Source organism: Stereum hirsutum (assembly GCF_000264905.1).
Source record: "Stereum hirsutum FP-91666 SS1 unplaced genomic scaffold STEHIscaffold_4, whole genome shotgun sequence".
NCBI classification, from domain to species: domain Eukaryota; kingdom Fungi; phylum Basidiomycota; class Agaricomycetes; order Russulales; family Stereaceae; genus Stereum; species Stereum hirsutum.
In genome coordinates, this window is record NW_006763134.1 from 1,334,604 (window position 1) to 1,358,527 (window position 23,924).

The window sequence follows — 23,924 nt, forward strand, 5'->3', positions numbered from 1 at the left end:
GCTTACTCACTTTCGCCAACATATTTATTCCCGCTGCCACGGGAGCCTGCTATGTCCTCGACCTACCCTTCCCATGGTACGGCCGATCTTCCGTGGAACTCGAGAAAACTAACCCCATCCCCGGCTGAGGCCCAATGCGAGTATCGTGGCACCTCCTCTCCTGAGCTGATGCGTTGATGCTTATTCTGAGAGGCATGCAAGACAATGCTCCATTCAGCATATACCCCACGGACTTTTCCTCTATATTTTCCGGATCCTCTCCAGGTAAACTGAGGAATCGAGACTTACAATTGTATATTTTTTGTTCCTCCTCCACGCTATCTCGGAATAATCAACGGTAATCGACTTACACATCTTATGACGAGGAAAACGCCGCCTTCTTCGAGTCGAAGAGCTATCGCCACTGGGGATACAATCATCCCTCGTCCAGGTTCTCACCGGACGGCTCTATTTGATCGTGAATGTATGTGACGGTCTCACACTTTGGTACTTCTACGACCTTGACACCGTACGGTATCTTCCCTGCGGCGAGGTGACTTTGTCGAAATCCTATTATTATCACCATCGAGGCCCACCGATGCCATGTCTATGCCCGAGTATCACAGTGTACTCAGGTTATTGAGAAGAGGTTCACCTGTCAATTGGTACCGATGCCCGTGCATGCACTGGTATAGCTGTCATTCCCGAGGGTCGAAGCACTCAAGTTTCTCGTGGTGTAGTTATCTTCTCAAAGTCATGAAATCCAGAGCTTGGTTGATCTGTTCTTGAAGCTCGTGCTACCGGGATATCGAGGAAGAACAGAGCTTCTACGAGGAGAGACATGTGTTTGTCATCCCAGCTATCGACTGATCGTCATGCGTGTCTACTCCCGTGTCTTCGAGGTTGTCTTCTTTGTTCTCATGTGCCTGCGTCGCCACCCATTTGCCAAAGCTTGACCCTGGTTTCTGCGCACCGTGGTCTTTCACATCTCGTCATAAACGAAGCCGGGATGCCCCCTCCTGCAACATGACCGACGATATCCCGGGACACATTCCAATGCCGTGACAGTAAGTTATTTCCTGCATTCTGTTCACAAAGTAAACACCACTCACACCATGAATATCTTCTCTTCTTATCGGGTTCATTATCCTTCTAATAATAAAATTAAATGGCAGAAACTCTCCCATGACGCCCTTTCCGTCGGTCCTGTGAACACGCTGCCAAACTGTACCTCCTCGTTCCTTGGACACGGGTCATCGAGCAAGAATAGCGGATGTCAACCCAAGGAAATGCTTGCTGCAAGTCTTTCTCCACAATTCTCTAACTCGTGTATCTGATTCATGCCTCTCAAAGTTATCTCCAGTATTTTCCACTGATCCGCCGGACGGAACCAACGTTTGTTCGTAAAACCCAGTAAAAACTGCTCTTCGTGTCATCGCCTACTTATTCGCCGTCTTCATCTAGGCATGCAATTGTGCTCATCTCGGATCTTGAGGCCTAAGGCTCCGCACTTCCGAAACCTCCAATGGCTTCGTGCCACACCCCACTACGACCGTCTTTCCGGTGGTGTTTGTGGAGAAACTCTCGGGTGCTCATTAAGCCTGTGAAGCGTCGTATGTCCCTTCAGCTCTTGGCCACCGTCGTCATTGCAAGAGCTCATCCTCAGTCGCAGTTTCTCTCCATTCGGCGACCGGAACGGTCTGTCTCTAATCATCAAACCTTGTACGCTGTCGAGCACTTGATGGGTGACGAAACGACCCACGCAATATCACGCACCTCCACAGCCGAGGCTCTCACTCCACAAGAATTCAGGCGTGTCGTTTGGCCGTGGTACGTGTGCTCCAGCCCTATCTTTCTGAGGTCGTCACAGTGGCACTTCTTTGACAGTGGCGTTGCGAGGAACATGTGAGGTGCTTAGAGGCAGACTAGCGTCACCGGGTATCTCCTGTCGTGGCGGCACATTCGTCTTTTCAACGACGAGGACGTGAGCCAAGTTTTCTGGCTGGTATTCGTGGCTTTCATGTGCTTATGCCTGTAAACCAAAGACTCGTATCTTCTTCAAACCGCTTTCAAATAATTTTTGTACGTATTCTGGCGAGTGCCTACCGCGCTTTGACTGGAACTGATTCGAGAAGCCTAACTAGTTCCACCAAGCGTTCCACTCGGAGTCCACGTTTCTCCGAAAGGCGTTCCCGGAACATTCTTTTCAGTCGAATTACTCTGAAGAACAAGCAGGCGTCGGGTCTTCCCGTGTTCGTGCTCTCGACTGGGCCCAATTCGTGTTTGTGGAGCTTTTTGGTACGGCGATCCTTTCAATCTTGACGCCACGACTGCAGGCAGGTTTCCATCTTGAAGAATCTAACCTTGTCGGACAGCGTGTCATGATCAGATTCTGTGCTGCGCCTCGTGAGTGTCACAATCCATTCAGAGAACCGATCTAAGAACTGGACCACATTCGTGTCCTGACACCCTGCGTCGGATATAGCGCGATATTGGAGACATGCACGGGACCGTCGCTTCAGGATCCGGATTGGTTCTTGTGGTCGGAAGACAATCTTAGTCGATAGTCCTTCGATTCAGCTGAGTTTAACTGTCAAGGTCAATTTGGAAGGTGACTCCAACCCGGGCCGCCGAAAACCAAGCCACAGTAGGGGTTCTGGCTCTGTATGGCTCACACGCACGGCAATCTATCGAGCTGGCTCTAATGCTTAGTTCTGTCTTCACGAGCGTCCAGAATTCGATAATGTCAGATCGGGGAGGAAGGTCGAGCTGAATGGACCCTGAACGCCTGACTGCCCATAGTTGGCACAGACGGAATAAGAATACGCAGGTAAATGTTAATACTCTATCTCTGTCTTGAGATCCTCTCCGGAAGCTCGCTGATATCTATCTATACCATTTATCTTTCGCCGCAGAGAAGTCGTGTCATCATTCAACGGAGCGTGATGGAATGCGTAAGGTGAAATGTCTGACCTTTGGAATAATCTAGCTCCAGGTTGACACGATCATCATCATTTTCTTCCGGAGATTTCTCCTTGATTGATCGCAGAAGAGTGCGTCTGTCCACAGCAATGCTTCCAGTACGATGGGTGACTGTAGGCTGTCTGGGAATGTGTCCGACTCATTCTAGCCCCCTCTGCAAAGTTGTTACAAGTCAGAGACTAGTATACAATCAGAAGTAGGTTTAATTAGCTCTCCCAATATTTTTATGTTCATCGGTACAGGTACAGACAGAGCGCAACTTGGCGCTGCAGGAAGAGTGCCGCCACGAAGTCGGCGACTGTGTGGAATAAGAGGACCAGATCTTTCCCCGTCATCATTCAGGCAATTTTACCTGCCAAGCACGTTGCTTCTACGGTTGTTTGCTTCCGTCCCTCTCGCAGGAACTAGCTGAATGTGGCATAGCCGTTCAATGCGGACTTCAATTTATTCTTGTGGTTTTGCTTCCGATTAGAAGGAATACCTATCCCCACGAACGCCTTCCGGTGACCGAGCTGAATCACCCGATCGCGATGCATTACCCTCTTTACTCATCTTCGCCGAGGTGCTGCAGTGAGAGTGTAGGATTCCCTTTGTTCGCTCTGCTTACATCGGGCTTTAAAATTTAGGTTGGATGGCGCTACTCCGAGCCCGATACGTTCGCTCTCGTGGTTCCTTTCAATTGATAATTGCTCTTCAGTCATTTGTGGAAATCTCGATGTTAATGTGTCTGGGTGCGTTCTGATGTCACGTTCTGGATAGTTCGCTCAATATTTGAATTTATAGGTACCAGTCTTCGCCAAGGGGCTCCACCGGCAAGTCTGTGTACTAGATCGGTCCCTCGCAGTGACCGATGATTAAAATAATGACATTTCAGTGTAACTTACAGTTAGTCCTACATTCAACCATCAGTCTGTATGTCCCTCGTGGATGTTGTCTCTGTCTCACAAACAGAGTTTTATTGACGGGGCCGGTTACGACCGTGAATCTCTCCGAGCATAGGCAGGCATTCGACCACATCGGCTGCCAGTGAATAGGGAGTACTCATTGGGACTCTCGGATCTTGGAACGATAGGCCTGGACAATTGAAGGCCCAAGCGCCCAAATTCGTTCACATACAGTCTGTCCCTGCGATCCCTTCGAATTCACCATTCCATCGAACTACTTCGCGGCTGCATGGGAGAAGTCCTTCTATCGACTCAAGCGCGGGGACATCAGACATTCCAGCCACTTCCTCAGTCTCACCCCGCATTCGGACATAGCGCATGTATCGACCGTTGACAAACCTCGGAGAGAAGTCGCTGACGTATGTCGACGTCCTCGAGGAAACCGAGTCCTTTCAGGTCCTTTCGAACACGCACAATCGTCGGTTGGGAAGGCACACACACGGTCTCTAACCCGATCTTGGACCCTCAGTAGCTTGTGAAATTCCGTGGTATATCCGGGAAGGTAATTATGCTTGATATAGCAATGTTCATGTTTCTCTGGCCACGCAGTCGAGGTTCTTTGAACTTTAGGCCTTCTTCCCTTTTCATCGAAGGCTGAAGATGGTGATGCAATGGCAACCAGGGGCTCCAATACGGGCTGCTGAAGCTATCACTCACAACGCTCTGAGAAACACCGCTCTCTTGTTAGCTCGAGTGAGCATGAAGTTCCTGGGAAATACTCGCTCAAGATCTCGCAGTTTACTCAGGGTTGATTCTCGGATGTGGGAGGGTCTTGACATACGGAGATGTGACTAGTGAGCCTGTTCTGTCATCTGCACCATTCCAGTTGCGACGCTCTCTGATGTTCTTCACAGCAATTCATCCACAATCGGGAAAGAAACGCCTAGTGCGCCGCGCTAGCTATAGTATGTCAGGGCTCCAGACATATCCGGCAGGTATCGCCAGGGTCTGCTCCGAGAACTGCGCGATCTGGTGGCGCAGGGTTACGTGCAGAGCTTTGAATCCTGCGTGAGAACCATCCAACCTATCAGTTATGTGCGTCTTTGCTTCCTCTTCTCCTTGCATCACCGAGAGCGGTCGTCATCTGGTTGGAGGCTCGTCATCGGGATGGGGCCATATCACGCACAACTGTACATGTGTGTGCACATGTATCGTCTATGATGAGCCTGGATTCTGTCTGGAGCGAGAACGTTGCCTCACATTGACCGCATATCAGGTTCCACCGCCGGATACATAGCAGTACCATCCGAATTGAGGCCATCCGTGTTGTCTTCTGTTCGGATCGTCGCATTGTCGCAGTATGTATCTAAGCTCCACAGACTCTCGTCATGCTCGCATGATTCTGTCTATGAAGGATCGAAGGACCAGTCCGGTGCACAGTGTTGTGTCCAGAGGGGACGAGATCGTCCCAAAGCGCATGTTCACCGTTAAAGAAAAGGTGTGGTAGCTGTCTGCCCTCTGGATCCCGTCGAGAGCTCCCCGAGAACATGGCAGTATTCATACCTTACTGTTTTCGCTCGAGTGCGCAGCAATGCGATGTATGGGTGTGGCTTTAGGGGACGGTTTCGCTACCTCTCTCCTATGTCCAACCTCGACGTTTTAGTCCAAAGAGAAACGCCGATGAGGATCTAGATCGTACAGCAGAGCGAAGCTCTCGGCCACGCTGACTGAACGACAAGAACAGTGCTAGCAGCTTGGGTCTTGGCTTCCTCTCCCTCCGGACGCAGCATATACCGGCGGTATCGCACTGTGCGTCTTGTTCTGGCAGACCGGGCACAACACTCCATAGCGGGTATCTGACGGCTGCGCGAGTGCATCTCGCTCGTATACGCGTATGCATCGCACCATCCTCGCTGGTCGTCGAGCCCCTAATGGTCTGAATTTTCTTCTCTAGCGCTTTCGCGACTATCGTCCACTCGCCTGTACTCACTGCAAATATAATTGTTGCTTGGAAGTAAGAAGGCATCACCGGGAGAAAAAATTGGCCTCCCGCGCTCCTCGTACTCCCAACGCCATTGGACAACGGACATTACAAATTCGGAGACAGACGCTCGCCCACATCTCTGACCATATTATAGCAGGACACACCTGATAGAGTTTCACATGCTGAAATTTGGGCCGTGCTTACCGTGCACTCTTCTCTTCTCTGCCAGGCTTCTTCTTGTGTGTATGAGATTTAGCAGAGGGAGGGCTGTGGGTCTCGTCCATACGGCGCCCAATCGCGAGGCTCCTCGACCATTACTAGTATGGGGCGGACCATCACACCACGTAAATTGAAGAATGGTCAGGAGTGAACATCAGGGGTGCTCACTAAGATCTGAAGTGATTGGACGCCTGGGAAGCGCCCGGGGCGTATAAGCTAGAGTCCGCACGCGCACGCCGGGAGAAAAACATGGAGAAAGTCCAGAGATCTGATTTTGGGGACTTGAAGATGTCGGGATGCGTAAGGCTGCGGCGAAGATTTTGCAACCTTGGTCAGTGCACAGATGGACACGAATACAAATACGAACACGAGCAGGCTCATTAGCATGCTGTGTAGGTGTTATCAATTGAAGTTGCAGAACCCTGTGTGTCTTGGGAATTGATATGTATGGTTCTGGTGAAAGAGAGAACAAAAAATTGAAGTCAAAGACAGAGCCAGCGGCTTTCAAGACGCCTCGGACTCGGATGCGAGCAGAGAAGGATCAAACAAACGGGGATAATAATTAAGTTATGAGTGCATATGTATGTACGCACCGGCATGCCACTGTCAACGCTCGAACGTGTAAGAACGGACATCCCGCCGGTCGGAAGCTGACATCTGAGTCCTAGATATCTTCCCCCGATCTCGCATCTCACTGACAGCTGCCTCGAGCATGCGCACCTGCCCAACAGACTACGAGCTGTGTGAGCTGCGATGCGCAATGATCTGAATCATGATGATCCACGTAAGTAGGTGCCAGAGTGGAGCAAGCGACAGAGATACGATATGAGAACTATACATATCTTTATCTCCTTCGAGTTCTCGTCCTTCTATCTGACTCCATCCATGACCCATCCATCGCAGCGACTGGGTCATCTGAAACCACATCCACCAAACGAATTACAGAGGAGCGCTATTCTCGGTCTTGGCCAATAGGGGCGGCTGCTCGAAGTTTGTTTGTTGTCGATATCTTTGAATTCGAAGTCGAGAGTCGGATGCGCTGGACTGCGATGCGCTGCGAGAGAAGTGAAATGGTACATGATCATCCATCAGCGTGACAAAACTTTGCAAGCCATTTGAACCTACGACGATGGATGAGTTAGACCAATAAGGAGCAGAGTCGTTAAAGCTCGTACAGACCCTACCCTGAACTTCAACAAAGGAATCACTACACCCGTAAGTAATGGAAGACTGTAGACGCCTCTCAGGCAAGATCCTCCACAGTGTTTGTCAAACATTATACCACAGTCAGTGTCAAAATAGATACCCTTCCATACAAAGAGGCCTCAGGATCAGAGAGGCCCCGACTCCCCGATCCTTCCTCTTCGAGCGACAACTGAATGGTCACTCTTCTTTAGTCTAAGACTGAGACTCAACATCAGGATCGCAGTGATAATCCCGCAGAGTGCACATGCGCGACGCTGAGAAATAATATCAGCTGTGACCCGTCGGGGATACGCTGCACGCCCTGGCCAGGGCAGACACTCCGAGCATAGCACTTATTCATAGCCATGCCATCCTGTACCCGCGACAATTTTTGACTCTCCAGCCGCTGAGTACTCAGCGGCTGGCGAGGGTCGAGAACGTTTTGTTCTCATCCGTCCTTCCTGATACGAACACACCACCACCACCACCACCACTCACCCGCGAGGCCCGTCAGATGCCCCATCCAGGCATCCATCGAACGGGAATGAGGAGATGCGGGAAGAAAAAAGCAAGGCTCGACTTTGAGATTCTGAAAGACGCCGAGAAGGGAAGCGGTCTGAGATCTGAATCCCGAGAAAAAGAACAGTTAGCGCAAGAGTGTAGTAGTCGCTGCCAGTGACCGACCGACGCCGCCGTAGGTCCAGGAAAAGACGCTGTCGACATCCGGGGATGGACCCACATCCAAGTTCGCATCCACATCCATATCCATATCCGTATTCATACTCAGATCCAGCTGTATCGCTTCATATAACTCTACCTGAGATAAAGATAGGGTAGCCGCTGCCAGTGAGGCTGAGCGAGGGTGGGCCCACCTTCATTTTCTGTGCGATGTCAATGTGATATGAATATGGGAAAATCCAGCTGTATGTATGTGTGGGCGATGATGAGATGAGCCTGAGATGCTGCCACTGGATACGGCGTACATACAACACGGACGGGTCGCTGAGATGCAGAGCAGGAATCGCAGATGCAGAGATGCAGATGCGTACAAGTCGCACATGAACTGAGATGAACGCACCTCGAATCATCAACTTGCATGGCATCCATGCCCAGATCCATTGACACCACGAAATCTTCAAGCCGATGCATGATCATCCTTCCACGTTCCCAGCCAACCCGCCACCACGATTCTATTCCTGCCATGGTCATGAACTGAATTCGAAATCCTCGATCACAGGACTCTGAATCTCGAGCGTTACTTACAGTTGTATAGAGTCGAAAACTGGGGCAGAGATCCCGTCATTCTTCACCATGAGAGAACCACCACCTCAGGCTGGCGGCAGGCTGTCTTCGTTTATGTACTACTTACTCGCTTCATGAAATCAAAGCGGCGCCCTGGACCTGAGTTAAAGTTACAGCCCTTACAGCACTCGAGGAAATAATGAACGAGTCGTAAGATTAAAGAAGAATTCGAAGGGCCTTAGTAGTAGTACGCTTCGGATTCCCTGCCAGTGCGTCGTCCAAATGCGGCACAATGGGAAAGATGACCATGACACGAACATGAAACTCATGTATGGACAAGGGCCCGATCGTACCATGTTGAAGTTGCCCCTGTAGCCTTAGGTCGCTGTGGACACTCGGGCGGCGTTTCGAGATGTAACTTACAATGTTTTTGGTACTGGCCCATACGCAACTTCCAGCTCTGACTGTGTCTGGCCCGGTGAAGCGACAAAAATAACACCTGACAGTGTATGTGGGTGTGGAAATTTCATGCAAGTCATAGCAGCATTATCATAGATACGAGAGATACCGGAAGCACCGAAGCGAAGCTCGATGGACCATGCCAGTTGGTGATACGGATATAGTCAGCAACTGTGGCGTGTAAGTGTGACGGAACGAAATGCATATGACGATGGACGACGGGGATAAATGTGGGTACGACCGGGTCCAAGTGACCTAGAGCCGCTGCGAATGAAGTGGAAAGACGGCGAATGGAGATGATTGGTGCGAAGTTGCGAATCAGGCAATCTCTCGTAGGATCCAGGAAGCGATTGTATGTATAGAGCTTGTAGTGTAACTGTAGTGTAACTGTAGTGTAGGGTAGGAAAAACAAAGAGACCAGCGAATGGTTCGACACGAGAGGAGATGAGAAAGGCCAAAGGTGTTATACAAGGACGAGACAAGTGCGGCAGGAAAGGAGCCCAAGATAGATGAGAAGAAAAAGAAACCGAGGACGGGGCCTAAGAGAAGAAACGCCCGCGTTCCCAATAATGATACCACGTGAACCCAGACCTAAAAATGAAACGGAAGAGCGAAATGAAACCCTATGACCGAACCGATAGACTATGAGGAAATAATGTATGCGAGAAACTATGGCACACGGAAAGCGGCGATGGGTGATGAGGCAGACCAACACAGAGCAAGAGGAACGGAAAGCAAGAAGAATGACAGTGTGAGAACGCAACCTGGGCACGAACAACCTCCAACTCCGCCCTCATTCCATCTCTGCCCACCCGCAGAGAAAGCGCCAGGTCCCTGACGACCTCGAACGCACTGATCCCCAGCATCATTGCCCCAGTTGGACCTGGCCTGATGCCTTCAACACCTCCCGTCGAGCTTCTCATCCTTCATCAAGAAGCCAGGACGTCGGACCGGACGGTGCCGTAAGGATGACGACGATGGGCTATGGAAGGCCAGAACATATGGAGTGCAGGTCCATGGTTCGCGAAGTTGCATGTAGTTTGTGTGGGGAAGTATGCGTGGCGAGGATGAGAGGGTGTGAGTGTTGACGGCATGTGCAGCGGTGGACGAAGGGCGGTAGAGATTGCCCTCTACAGGCATACGTGTTTCACCGAAAGGTGAGGAATCGCCAGTAGTTGGGATTTGGGGGCTGCATGATGGAAAGGGGCGCAGGTCAGCCAAGAGAAGAATTGGACGGGGTAAGGAAAAAGAGAGTGGTACGAACGCTAGTGGTAGGCGTTGTGCGGTCTGTAGAATCGGGGGATTAGTTGGGCCACAGAATAGCGGCAGAAAAGGGAACGTACGGGCTCGGATGCACTGATAGATTTCTACTCTGTTGAGTTGTACGTTCCACCGGCCACACTGGTCGTAGAGGGGCCAGTATTCGATGGAGGGATCCCAGATGAGGGTCTGTGCCGCAATGGGGACTTGTACTGCGACGGTGGTCATTGGAGTGGCGCGGAGGAGAGTACGGGCGAGTGCGGGGGAGGGGCAGAGAGGTGGTGCGGACGCGGTGGGGAGCTTGCATTTATAGACTTGTGCGGTGCCGGACGGCCGGGCCAAGTCTCTTGAGTTGCAGTCTGTCATATTTTCGGCATCTGGGCCTCACCTGCCATATGCGGCTGCGACCAATCGCGGGCCAGACCCAGATGCCCCATCGTCGAGACTCCCGGCCCAAAGGAGACTGCTGACGGGCAGCCAATCGCGTTCCAGATCCAGCGCTGTCCTCGACAGCTCCCTTCGCCATCGCTCCCTCCCGCCACTGCTCGCCACCTCGCGATACGTCCTGCCACCCCCGTTTCAACCGCCTTCATATCCTCCTTCCCCGCCGGTACAGGCCATCACAATGAATCCGATTTCCTTACCCAACAACGATCCTTATCTCTCTTCCACGTGCATCCCCACTGACCTCGCTCGACGCTCCACAACGCTTCCAGTCACCACGTCACCGCTTCCACTTTCTCTCGAATACGCCCATATCAGGCAGCTATCCGTCGACACGAACATGCTCCTACGATCTCATCCGGCCGTCCGCTCTCTTCACCGTCCCTGCAGATCCTGCGTGCACCATCGCTTCTCTTGAGCCACCCGTGTCTTTTTCCGTTCTTTCCTTTGTGTCTCACCTCCGTCTGCTCATTTCGGTCCGGCGTTTTCTCTTGTTCTTCACGTATCGCGGAATGCATCGCGGCTGCTCTATGGATGTTCCACCTGTCCCGCACCCTTGAGCCACCGCCGCAGAGCGACGCTCTTTTGTTCCATTCACAGCCCTCTCGTTTCATCTTCTCGCGGAAACGCCTGCAGGCGCGCCCGCATCAGCTCCCAATATAATTCCCCTTCATCCTCCTAACTTCCTTTGTCTCTCTTATGTATTTGTCCCCGCGACTGCTACATCTTCTGCCTTCTGCGTCTTCTTGTTCATACCCAGACACCCGGCCAGCGATATCAGCGTCCCTCCTGTCTTCGTCTTCTTTACGGCGTTTAGGATGCGATCAATTTTCTTTCCGTGGCGGCTTATGTTACTTAATGTCGCCGAGCCTGGACCCACACATGTTGCACCGCAACTGAGGCTCAACATCAACTTTCACTGACTCGTTGCTCCCTCTCGAGCCTCGAACTCCGACGCTCGGCTGTGGTGGTAGCATACCAGCCCCTCGTTATGTTACACATATGTCTGGACCTTAACATATATGGGTCCATCTTTTTTTTCTCCTTACTCCTTCGTGTTGCGTTGCTGATCTAAATCGTCTGGTCTGGATCCTGGATCGTACCATTAAATTTGACGCCTGCCGCGGTGTGTATTACTGGATGTATGTACACAGGTTCTCTCGGTACCCGGGCGGTTACAGGTTACGCTAAGCCACTGAGCTAAGCTCTAGTCCATGGCCACAGATCCTGTTGCACCGGCCGTACTGGTACATACGTGTCGTGGATGGACCCAGGCGCGGCGAATGAGGGTACGAAGTTTACTTTCCCTCCCTCGAACCCGCGGCGCTGTTTCATTCTGACGCCCACAGTCGTACACACATCCACGCCGATGTGAATGCCGTCGTGCGGTTCCCAGCCCATGTATCGGGCTTTGCGTCGCGCCTGTATACATACTGGTACATACGTGATTCATGTTATTTGCCGCCATCTCCTCGCTGCTCCTTGCCACTGGACATTCATTCTCTATATTACTTCCCCTTGGAACTCGATACGCAGCGGTTTGGGTTCAGATACGTCCAGCGTCATGCCACCCCCGTCGACACAGACATACGGAGACACGGAGACAATACTGTGTATACAGACCAGACCGGCCGGAGCAGACCAATACCAGACCGGACCTCCCTGCTGCGATCTGATCAAGGACTACGGGGGTGCGTACAGTCCCAATGTAAGTCTATCATTTCAACCTCACCTATTCTATTCTGAGCGAGCCTGACCGCTGTACTCCTCCCTGCCCTCGCTGTATGTTATTCGAGTTACACCCCTTGCCTCATGATATTGCGTTTGTTGTTGCTTGCTCGAGATCGAGGAATTGATCGTATGCGCGCCCACTGCCGTCTGTATGCGTTATGTATTAGTCCTCGGATCGCATTGCACCGTATACCGACGATCCACCACCACCACCACCTCCTCCTCGTAGAGACTTCAGGATCATGACGATGATCGGGCGATGAACAACAATCGAGTCGTCAACGCGTCAGGCCCAGTACCTGGTCCTGGTCCTCGCGGATTCGTGGAGCTGAGAGGGGACTGGGTCTAGAGCGTATGTGCCTCTGCTCTGTTTTGCTCTGATCATGATCATGAGCCTTGGCGTATGTTATGTGCATACGTCGTCCTGGGTAGTCGCAGTCATATCAGCCCGCCTGCTCATAGTGTGTGTGGTCTGTGTGGGTCCCGGCTGGCGATGACGATGACGCGACGACTTGGGAGCTCAACACTAGGGCTTGCCTCGAGGCTCTCCCTCCATTTTGCATTTCGATCTACGTAACAAAGTTTCCACTCAGGTCTCTACTTCAACACTTGTCTCGATCCCCCTCCCTCAGGCCTCCATTTCGATCTACGTAACACGGGCATGCATACGAAAGCTCCACGGCCGAGGCTCGATGCTGGACGTTGGATGCTGTTTCGTTCTGAGACTTTCCATCGGTTTCCAACCAGGACCGTCGTGCAACACTTGTGTCGAGCCTCGACGCTCTCCCTCCTCAGGCCAGCATTTCGATCTACGAGAAATCCATTGGCCGAGGCTCGATGTTTGACTCGTCGTTTCGTTCTTCGAGTTTCTATGGGTTACCAACCAGGTCCGCCGAGCTGTACATACTCGCATGGCTCCCTCCTCCCTCCTCGATCCAGACCTCGGCCCCCAGGTCCCAGAAGCATCAGGAGTGCTAGAAACTAGTATGGATGTATGGCTATGGCTGTGCAAGAGAAAAAAAAGAGAAGACATATCGCATTGAATGTCTTCTCTCTCTCGCTATCGGCTTTCAGCTTCTGATCGTCGTCGGGGATCGAATTTCACTCCAGAATTTCAGAGCCGCGTTATGGCCGACGAGACGTGCGTGGTCATGGATGTCTGTTTCTGCGCTTTGAACGTCGCGTTGCCATTGGACACATGTTTAGGCATTTAGACGGTGTGTCCTCGGCCTTCAAAGCGTAAAGGTGGATTTGTATTGTGGATGATCTACGCGTCGACAACGATCGAGTCGACGTCTGTCTGCTCATGTTCGTGTTCGTGTACCGACATATACTTTGATCTCTGTGGGCAGTACATACACACAATACGCAGACCGCATATCTGATAAGCCCCTTGGATCATGGTCCATGGATGCCTGGCAGTCTGGACCCAAGAACCACATTCTCCGCAAATCTTTTGCTGACTTTGTGAACATGACGAGTGCGATACGACACGACATGACAATCGATGGATCCTTGGCACGTCCTCCGTGCTCTCGGGCTCGATTCGATCATGATGCATAGTATGCATGATCCGCCCCTTCTGACTTCACGTTTTCTCGAATTTCGCATCGGAGTTCGAGACTCGAGACTCGAGTTGTTGTTGAAGGAAGGAAGGAAGGATGATGGGTCACGGGCTCTATACGGGTATGGTAGCGAGGATCCTGCGGTCTGTCTGAATCGTATGTCGACCGTCGACGATGTGAACGCTCTGAGGGTCGAGAACTGGCACGAATCTTTCCATCTGATATATCATATCATATGGAGGGCGAGACGTGTCATGGTTCATGGTGCCAGTGTGGGGAGAGGTGCTGCGAGCCTTGGCCAGCCTGAGAATATGGCTTAGGCTGGTTGCGAGTATGAGGAGCGATGCTTTGCATTCTGGAATTTGTATACTTATCTTCTTGCTCGCGAAGGGTTGCGGATGAGCGATATGCGATATACGATCATCGCGACTCCTCGCTGCGATCTGCCAGTGTTGCCCATTATGGATTTGAGTTGGCGAGGGGTCGAGGTGGCATAGGAGAGCTTCAGCCTGCTGCCCGTCCGTCTACAAATTTCTCAATTCCAATTGTCAATGACCTTCGTGGACAGGTAATGGAGGGGTTGCTTGGTTGATGCTGTGATTGATGGTAGGGAGGAGGACCTTGAAGGTCCGGTCTGACTTGGCCGTTGTGATATGTAGTTTGGCCGAACGTATAGGACCGGGTAGATGGAGAGATGGAGAGATGAGGATGGAGATGTTATCGATGCTCGAGGAGTTTGAAAACTTTATAGTTTACTTTTTGAACCGCAGCTTGAGCTCGTTGGACGACTTGGCGGTGCTCTGGAATGGAGAGGCACGTTGTTCTTGTTCTCGAGATATCGTGCAGTGGATTGATTTGGCTGATCTAGGGAGCTGACTCTGACAGGCGGCCGAGCTGACGAAGTAAGCACGTCTCTCACAGCCTTTCTCTCTGCGTCCGAACCGAATGTCTGAGTCTAAAGCTAATGCTAATTTGTAGGCTCGACCTACTAGCATGACCTGCGCAGCCCTTTCGTCAACGCCCCGTGGAAGCTTGGAGATATCACGGGCTACTACCGCCACGATGTGCACGTCTATTTGTACCTCAGGCTGTGGAGTTCCATTCTACCTAGTCTCCGAAGCAGATCTCACCCAAGTACATCCTACCCTCGCGCGTCCCTGCGCACTCCGTCCTTCGGCCAAAATTCGAAGGCCCTGTCCTCTCTCTTCCCGCGTCTTCGACTTCTTCTCCGCCTCTCGGTCTCACGGAGCACGGAGTCCTTTCTCTTACAAATTTAACCTTTGCATATCAAATCTTGGAATGTCGAAATCTCAGCGCAACCACGACGGTTGCCCTCCGAATATCGCTCTCGAGCTCGGATCAACAAGAGCTCTGTCTCCCCGTCTTTCTCTATTGCTTTGATGATGTGATCGGTAGGGATGGGGGCGTAACTGGACGGAAGCAAAGCGTTGACAGCTATGCGGCGTGTCCTGCCGTGTCTCGACTGGCCCGTGGCGGGAGGCGGAAGCAAAATTAAGGGGCCCTCGGCGGATGGACCGGCCACGACGCGCGGTTGGCTGAGGTCGTGGATATGACCGTAGCGGGGCCATTAATATTAAAGTCGTACTGAGTTGTGCTCAGCTATTTTACTAGAGGTGTGTTCTCGTCCTATATCGTCCATATCTTCATGTCTTCATGATGTACCTCGCTGACTCGGGCATGTTTAGGTTTGCAGGCTAGCCAAGTATACTCACGCACGCACGCACGCACGCATGTGAACGTCAGCCCCTGTAACTCTCCTCGAGCTCCTCTTGTCAATGAGACGAGACAATCGTTCTGGATTGTGAGTCGAGAGCATCCATCACACTGGAGCGGATTTTTTACGGTCGTCACCGCGGCAGTTCCGTCTCGAGGAGGCAGTGACCAATTTGCGGCTTGACATGATCATTTTCATTCTTGGACGGCTTGAACGGCGTCCGGCGGATGCACGGCTTGCTGACGATGGCGGGGGCAGTCGGCAGGACTTAGAAGAGGTGCGGTAAGGTAAGGTAAGGTAAGGAATTACCTTCGAGGTTGAACGGATCTTGTCTGACGTTTGGATCTCACTGCTCTACAGGTTTACCCGCGAACCCTGAGGATGCATTAGTGCTGCCTGTGTCTCGCGGTTGTACTGCTTCGAACGGTAGCACTGGTAGGTACACCAGCTTTCACGCTGTGCTACTGCGGCTTGTAAGGTTTTATTTTCAGGACTCATGCTGATTGCGCCTCGGGCCCCTGCATCGGCGTAACAGATCGTAGCTTTATCCATCCTTCAGGTTGCTTCTGTGCGCGTGCGCTTCCTCGGCCCACGCCTGGTACATTCTGGCTCTCTATGCTGGACAGCTGACCGTGATGCATACAGTATGAACGATCATCTTACAAACGTGGACGACGGTGTTAAAGGAAATATGTCCGTTCGTGTCTCTATTTTAATTTCTCCGACTCTCCTCCTATTAACACGTGACTCCTTTCGGGCCCTTTAGGTGGCAGGGATCAGCCAGTCGTGCTTCACAGTTTTAATCTGCCTTTTCAATCTCGTGGTCCCCAACTCCCATAGTGAATTGTGTACTGTGAGATCGTTCTCGCTTGCGTGCACGATCGACCTCTCAGCGCTCTAAATCGGACCGTATCGCATGCGATACACACGCTAACCTTTCGCTCTCGGTGAAGGACCGACCACAAACTAGTCAAGAGGTTAGCGCATGGTCACCAGGCCCGCATACTCTGCTATGTGCAACCACGAGTACTAACACACAAGGAACAAGACATTCCATCCCAGCGAGCTTTCGTACCGCATTCGTGCCACGATCACACCCATTTGGATTAACCTTTGCTTCGTGGGCGTATTCTAGACTGGTAGCGCGACTTACAAAAAACTCTAATGGTATAACCAAGGTCTTTAGTCGGATCTGGCGCCGGTCGTGCTCTTCTCTTGAAACATGAGCGATGCTACCTCACACGTATTCGCTTAGCAGGTTTGAAGCCTGATGCAGCTTCTGTAGTTGATGCGGAATCCGTACCGTTGTTCCATCGTCGAAAATACAGCCCTCATGAACTACAGTGCCTCGTTGGGGATACTTAGCGAGGCACCTTACCGCACTACTCACCCACTAATACACCGTACTCTTGTGACTCGACACCGAGAACGGCCGAGCAGACTTATCTCCCTCAAACCATCGGTGTACAAGGGCGTCGACGTCTTCTTCGCTTCTGCGAGTCTTGCACCTGTACGATATAAGACGGCTTGCTCGGACGATGTGCTGGTGGATTCATTACGACGCCTGGCCACGGTCTGTCGCGCTGGGTTGCATTCACTCGGCGGGGCCTATGCGGATTACCTCTCCACTGGATATGTGTCTTCAACTTGGGAATCGCATTTGCCATTTGCATCACGCTGAGCTTCCATGCTGTTTCACGCGACTGCTTGAATTACTAGCACCAAGGTGCCTGCAGACGAGCTCGTAGTATGGTGGAGATTAAGATGACACCCGACACTTTCGCTGGATCTCCTCGGCAGCGTGGCCGATCTTCTGTTTTTCGCACAGGACATTTCGAGCCTAGGTCTACTTTGGCTTTCTTCGTTCGTTTTGACTTTTTCCCTTATGAGCTGTAAATGTCGAGGACAATCGGTTCAACATTCTGCTCAACCCCTCGATTCCAACGTCTTCTCTATGAGAAATATTCTGGATCGATTGCATGCTTTTCAGGCTCAGTTGCTTCCAACGACGTCTTCTCCACAGAAGGATGAATCGCTGTCTGTCTTGTAGTGCGGCGTTCCTACATCTCCCGCGCAGATATAGGGTGCGTAGTTTGTACGCTTGTCATTTGGACAGGGCGATCCCATCGACATCTCAAATGATCCTGAGAATCGACCGCCACTCTGAACACCCCGCTTCACATCGTTTGTTTCTGTCGATTCTGGAGTGTCTTGTAAGAAGATCGACCTTCCTTCCTTCCTTCCACAAATTCTAAGGAAAACACTTTTTTTGGTGCCAACAACGTTGCTCTTGCCGCCTCACCAAAGCATATAGGCAACATCGTAAAGGTCAGCTGCTGCGCGCTAAGTGCTGCGTCGTGCTGGTTTGGATCCTACATATCAGTGACGACGACATCATGAGACCGACACCACCCAGCTCTCTCTCGTCACTCTCTGACGATGACTCTGAAGACACCAACGACTCCTCTCTGTCTTCCACCGATAGCAGTGTCACTGATTGGTCCAGCATCCTTAGGACAAGCTGGTGTGGCTCGGGCTCTTCATCTTCATCTTCGGCATTCTCGTTCTCTATCTCATCTTTCTCCGACCTTCAAGTCCCCGCCCTTGAATCCATCGGCTCTGATTCTGATGACTCCGATAACTGGGAGGACTCAGAGGACTGGGAGGATGATGACTGGTGGATAACAGCCAACGGTGGATCAGAGGCTGATGATGAGGATAATGATATGGCTTATGGCGTGCCCCTCTCTCTTCTCGATGACTGTTGGCTCTTCATCTGACTGACTGATCTCTTCTCTTTTAATTCATCAATAGGATATTCCCTCCCCCGGACTCGCACGCGCTGTCCATCGCACCGTAGAGGGCATGTACGAACATCGGTATGAAGCGCCTCGGACAAACCACAACCCGCACACACCTCCAGGACTAGATTATCGACATCATCTATACCTGGATGCCAAACACCCTCCCCATAATATTATTCCTTCAACCCCAAGTCACTCGCATTGGTCTCCTTATTGACAAACCCTTCGTTGGGACTGATTACTTTATCGGGCTGGAGTGACTAGTTGTGCGCGAGAGGACGCTGTCGTACCCCATACTACGTCAGGGCATCTTGTTCGACTTTCGCTTCTCAAGCTCTTTCGAAGCTCGATCACCAGGAACAGATGTACACTTTGCGCCGAACACGCAAGGCCTTCCTCCCTGACTTCTTGTATGTTTTTATAGAATTAGGGTTGAAAAGGTGTGTCGAGGGAGCTCCGCAACTGCAGGGCAACTACTGATCTCGGTTCGGGCGTGTGTTTCTTATCACTGATACCTGGATTGTACCATCATCTGAGGTCATATTCGTCAGATGTCCGGATTGAGGAAGGAAAATATCTTCGCGCAGCCAACCTTGAATGGCATTGCTATACTTATTCTGGGCCGCACCTCAGCGGGAGCCCGCTCGACAGTATGGAATTGCTTTACCAGGGGGACCGGGTGGCGTCAGAATTCAGCGCTCTTATCTCATACCCTGCTTTTCTAGAGGAAACCCCACAGCACTAAGGTAGGAAATGCACATTCTCTATCCGCTACATGAGCTCGTACCCAAAACACACACACCCTATCTTCGACCGCACCTCATCATGTTCTCGTGAATTCGAAGCAGATATGGATTTAGTGTGACCCGGTCGATGTGATTCTCCTCGGAGTGCCCACCTGAAGTCCATGAATAAGAGGCTCAGCTTGCGCCTTTCTTTGAGATAAAACCGAAATCATGGCTTGATATCGATGTCGCATCGAGTCGACGCTAGGAGGGATCGCCTCACGTCATCTACAGCTCGTACGTATGTCATTATAGTCACTGATATCATGAGTGCTCTCAAAGACCTCACGATTTCCTTGGGCTCTCACTAAAGCTCGAATTTGCGCTACCGCCACTGTGGCACTGAACTATTTTTACCAACCTGTCGGAGCTTGAAGCGGAGTTGACACGCTTGACACAGTGTACGGCAAATGTACGGACACCCCGTTCCTTCACACCGCGAACTCTACCACGTAGTCTTCGCCGTCACGAAGCCCTTCACCTAACACTATCATGGGAATGATTCTGGTTATGACAAGGAAGTGGCCATGCGAGAGAGCTTTTGTCTTATGGATAGAGTCCGACATGAACATGTCGGCGCCGTTCGCGAAATACGATCGGTTCTCTCATAAGCAGCTGCCAACCTCGCCCCAAAGCAGGCGCACATTGAGATTTGATTAGACTCGCCCGAGATGGATATGTCCGCAATATCAAATCCCACCTGACACCCAATACTTAAACTCCACCATCACCCCGCCGAGTCATACAGGTACACATCTGTTTTCGAAACAATAACTTTCCGGCTTGTAACGCATCTGCAATCGATATCGCAGAAATTCGCGGCTCTCCAGTGCTATCTATATCTGCTTCGATATGACGCGACATTCCCCGTCTTCTGCCACTAGGACATGTTGTCAATCATCGTAGGGGCACGCTTTGTCACTTCCTGAACGTCTTTATCTTCCAGGTGGTAGTACAGCCGATGATGCCAACTCGAGTCAATAGTGCTAGGGCCATGTGGAGGCCACAATACTTATCTCTCGTCATGTACTTTTGGTTATACCGTATGTCGCCAGTCGACGTCTTCCTCGTCGAACTTAGGCCGAAGCCCTCGTCTATCGTAGGTTCAAGTTTACGCTAGACCCAAAAATACCGCCATGCCTCAGGACACTGCTGATCGTGCTGTACGGTTGTGACAATCGACTCTATCATCTCAACGTCGAAGCCGCCCTCGCCGATCCCAAGATACTAGTACTCAATCAGAAGCTTGCGGATGAGTTGGACGCCGTTGAGTCTCCGTACGCGGTCGCTTTCCTGCGTGGTCTTTTTTCTGAGGCTATGTTATCGGCCATGCGACGCTAGGGTAAGTTTGGAAAACAGGAGGCTGACTCTGAAGTCACGCCGCAAGTCCGAGTGAGAAGAAATTCAAGGGCACTATTGTTGGTCGCATGAATCCTTCTTTAGGGGTCTTATGTCTTGCTTGTATCGATGGTCCCATTTAAGTACTAGTATCCGAGTACGTATGGTGCGGTATTGGCCTTTGGCGCTTGAGTATTATCTGTATATACACGGACACTTTATTTCCGTTGTCTCAGACGGTCATTGTCCGCAAAATATTATATTTTACCATGTCGAATACATTCACGCTGAGTGGCAGCATCCGGGGGATGGCAGTCGTCCAGGATGTCGTGTAGCATTTTGGAGGCGGTGGCTGCCAACATTTTACAGAAAGTTTGTCGATATCGAAGCATCACCCAAACGAGAAAACAATGACGCGCGAGAACAAGACGCAGAATGAATGATCTTACACATCGCCACGCAAAGAGAGGCAGTGTGGCGGCCAATCACTCCATCGCAATCGAGGAAGCGCGGCCACTTGAACTCTCGCCTCGTTCATCCAAACATCCTCACAACTTCCACGCTCGTGGGCTGGTTCCACCTCTATCCGGTATCCTCTCTCCCTTAAGCTATATCCCTTCCGCCTTTTCCTCTCCTGACTGCGCTGGCGCCACTGCTCTCCACATCGAGCGTATAAAGTAGTATAAATAATACGTCGTACGACTCAGCCGGGCTGCCCGTTGTCCCCGAAACCGCATCACTTCGCGACTTGAAGCTAGAACTGGAAGTGGGATTGATATATTAGGACTGACTGCGACTGGCGGTCGTGTGGTTCTCCATTCTTCGAAGTCCTTCTTTCACGACGTCCACCGAGTAACTCTTCCCGAACGCGAACTTGGAATTTAAACGCCAGAGTAACCGACCCATCATCCCGCTGCAATACCCAACACGCATCACACATCTAACCAATACCCGCCATCGTTCACTCAAAAAACCATCACATACGACCGACAGAAAATCATGCCCCGTCTCCGCGTCCTCGCCGGTCCCAGCCCGGACTCCATGGTTCCCATCTCTCACACCGTCAACTCCGGAACGGCACATCCCATCTCGTCAGACCTGTTCGAAGGACACGTCGTGGCGCATATACAGGGCTTCACGGACGAGCAAGGAAATGTGAGGGAGAGCGAGTATTTTGGGAGAGAGGAGAGGAAGGGCGTTACGTGGAGTATTCAGGTGCAGGGTGAGTGCTTGTTGCCTTTTCTCTTGTTTCTTGTGGGCTTTTGTGCTTGTGCGGGATGCAAAGGATGTATATTCAATGTTGGCGGGGAAAGAAGCTGACGTTATGGTCACGGTTCATGTAGGCAGGTTCTTGCAGACTTATTCGGCGGACGATATTTTGTTCGGGAATACGTTCGATAGGCCTCTCAGACTTCCATGGGGTTCTGGCGCCGCTTTGAAGTTCATGAAGTACGTTTGCCCTTCCCCAATCTACTTCCCACTTCCCCAGCCTCACCATTCTTTAATTCATTCACCCTCGTTCGCGCAGATACGTCGACCCCACACTAGACCACGACCTCTCCTCATCCACAAAGCCCTGGGCTCTCTCCCCTCTCATCTCCACCATGCCCTACTTCGCACACCATCGCGTCGACTCCTCCACTTCTTCCACACCTCGCTTCCCACCTGCACATTCAATCAAAGACGACACCTCACAACTCCACCTCGCACTCAACCCATCCGCTCTCAGCTCTTCGTCGTCGTCTTCTTCTTCCTCGAGTTCAGGCTCATCCGCAGATGGTTCGATATCGGGTTCGCCGCCCGACTCCCGACTCGAAGTTCCTCATCCCCCGCGATGCGGTCGTAACGGGAGCAGCTCTTCGCTTTCGAGCGTTGGTTCTTCTGCGTCCTCTGTCGGCCGTGGTTCCATCCTGTCTTCGCTCAGTGGAAGTGGAACTACGAACAACAAAGCGAGTGAGAAGAAAGGAGCGGAGAAGAAGGAACGGAAGGTCGCGAAGAAGAGGGAGGAGAATGAGAAGAGGTTGAGGGGGCTGGAGGGCGCGGAGCAGAGAAGGGGGTATTTTAGGGAGAGGGAGAGGAGGAGGGAGGTTTTGTTTGGGCCGGAGGTGTGTTTTCCCTTCTCTTCCCTTCCCTTTCCCACCGCGTGCTTCCTGCTCTTAATCTGAATACGAATACGAATACGAATACTGATATGTGGATGGATGAACGCAGGACGTAATCACGACAGACTTCTGCTACGGATTCCTGCAGTTCAGCCCGGCATTGTCACTACGCCTGCCCGGGGGCGTGTCGTTCGATCTGATGCACTATTGGGACGGGCAGCCGGTTAGGTTCGTTTGTTGTAGGCGGAAGGGAGCCACCGCGTATTCGGGTTCTGGTTCTGAGGACGGTGGAGCCGATGAGGCAGATGACGGAGACGACCCGTGGGGAAGGGTGTTTTGGTGTGTGGCGATTGAGCTGGCTGACGACGAGGAGGGTGATGGGGATGGGAACGGGCAGGTGGTTGTGAGGGGAGGAGTGGACGAGGGGAAGGAGATGAGTGTGGGAGTTGCGGATGAGGATGTTGATTGAGTGAGTGGTGAGGCTTGAGACTCGAGATCCATGTTGTTCTGCAGCATACAGACATACAGACATACATACATACCCCTTCTGTTTCTTTTCTTCGCCATGTTCCGTTTTGTTGATGTGTACCTCTGGCTCGCCTGTGCGGGCTTGGGTTTCGATTCGGATTTCTATAGCATAGCGTATTACCGTCCTCGTCTCATCAATCATCCTCTCACAGTTGTCCGCGATACACATGTTATACACATACGTGTACTGTACCATTTCACGCGTATTCTTCGTTTGTTGGACTTGCAATTGTTCGAATCCATAGTCGGCATGTCGGAGTCCCGTTTCATTGTGGTCCAGGCCACGTACTTACCTGTATTTGTAGGTCCAGGATATTCCGATATGGTAGTTACTCACTACATGTATACACGCACTGGTAGTTTCAGTCGTGTTCGACGATAGAGCGTCGTATACATACGCAGAGTACTAGTGATACAATATTTGGTGTGTTTGAGCACACCCATGCGACTGATTTAGATGATTTGCGCGGAGGCGCCGGGTACTTACTAGGAGAGAAACAGGAGGATCGTTGGTCCAGCAGCACGCAACCTCAATCAGAGGAAGACTCTCGAGCTCTCGTTCAAACATCTATTCTATTCTACGTAGAGTAAGTTGGGGAGAAATTCGACAGCGAATGTGGCCCACACGGCCTGTGGCCAATCCAAGTTCGTGATGGCAGGGCCAAGCTGTCGGAGGCGGTGGAAGAAAGAAGCGCGTT

The 23,924-nt window shown here is 51.6% G+C and overlaps 5 protein-coding genes across 5 annotated transcripts; 3 read left to right on the plus strand and 2 right to left on the minus strand.

Annotated features, from left to right (window-relative positions):
• The first annotated feature begins 1,216 nt into the window (after positions 1-1,216).
• STEHIDRAFT_119793 (uncharacterized protein) lies at positions 1,217-2,043 on the plus strand. The gene is made up of 4 exons (XM_007301889.1): positions 1,217-1,277; positions 1,333-1,378; positions 1,444-1,592; positions 1,652-2,043. The coding sequence occupies exons 1-3, from the start codon at positions 1,269-1,271 to the stop codon at positions 1,584-1,586; spliced, it is 198 nt and encodes a 65-aa protein (XP_007301951.1). The 5' UTR covers positions 1,217-1,268; the 3' UTR covers positions 1,587-1,592; positions 1,652-2,043.
• Positions 2,044-11,732: 9,689 nt separating this feature from the next.
• On the minus strand, positions 11,733-12,346 carry STEHIDRAFT_145799 (uncharacterized protein). The gene has a single exon (XM_007301890.1). It carries the CDS (start codon positions 12,104-12,106, stop codon positions 11,846-11,848), a length of 261 nt encoding a protein of 86 aa, XP_007301952.1. The 5' UTR covers positions 12,107-12,346; the 3' UTR covers positions 11,733-11,845.
• A 3,133-nt stretch (positions 12,347-15,479) lies between these two features.
• Positions 15,480-16,594, minus strand: STEHIDRAFT_119796 (uncharacterized protein; the record flags this gene model as incomplete). The annotated part of the gene is made up of 5 exons (XM_007301891.1): positions 16,436-16,594; positions 16,205-16,366; positions 16,030-16,104; positions 15,641-15,971; positions 15,480-15,568 (listed from the first exon to the last, which is right to left on the minus strand). Coding segments are annotated over exons 2-4 (350 nt in total), but the record flags the coding sequence as incomplete, so codon positions are not given.
• A 1,471-nt stretch (positions 16,595-18,065) lies between these two features.
• On the plus strand, positions 18,066-19,218 carry STEHIDRAFT_109319 (uncharacterized protein; the record flags this gene model as incomplete). Its single annotated transcript, XM_007301892.1, has 4 exons — positions 18,066-18,407; positions 18,484-18,664; positions 18,898-18,913; positions 19,011-19,218. 4 exons carry the CDS (start codon positions 18,066-18,068, stop codon positions 19,216-19,218), a joined length of 747 nt encoding a protein of 248 aa, XP_007301954.1.
• A 1,948-nt stretch (positions 19,219-21,166) lies between these two features.
• On the plus strand, positions 21,167-23,626 carry STEHIDRAFT_166962 (DUF1769-domain-containing protein). The gene is made up of 4 exons (XM_007301893.1): positions 21,167-21,818; positions 21,940-22,045; positions 22,125-22,701; positions 22,808-23,626. Exons 1-4 carry the CDS (start codon positions 21,596-21,598, stop codon positions 23,165-23,167), a joined length of 1,266 nt encoding a protein of 421 aa, XP_007301955.1. The 5' UTR covers positions 21,167-21,595; the 3' UTR covers positions 23,168-23,626.
• Positions 23,627-23,924: the final 298 nt, after the last annotated feature.

Excerpts from the sequence above, each read along its gene's own strand:
- STEHIDRAFT_119793 (XM_007301889.1), top strand. Across the intron at positions 1,379-1,443 it reads GCCGGACGGAACCAACGTTT|GCATGCAATTGTGCTCATCT; the intron begins GTTCGTAAAACC and ends GTCTTCATCTAG.
- STEHIDRAFT_145799 (XM_007301890.1), bottom strand. The coding sequence starts at position 12,106 with ATGGCGGCAAATAACATGAATCACGTATGTACCAGTATGTATACAGGC.
- STEHIDRAFT_166962 (XM_007301893.1), top strand. The coding sequence starts at position 21,596 with ATGCCCCGTCTCCGCGTCCTCGCCGGTCCCAGCCCGGACTCCATGGTT. Across the intron at positions 22,046-22,124 it reads GCCGCTTTGAAGTTCATGAA|ATACGTCGACCCCACACTAG; the intron begins GTACGTTTGCCC and ends TCGTTCGCGCAG. Across the intron at positions 22,702-22,807 it reads AGGTTTTGTTTGGGCCGGAG|GACGTAATCACGACAGACTT; the intron begins GTGTGTTTTCCC and ends GGATGAACGCAG.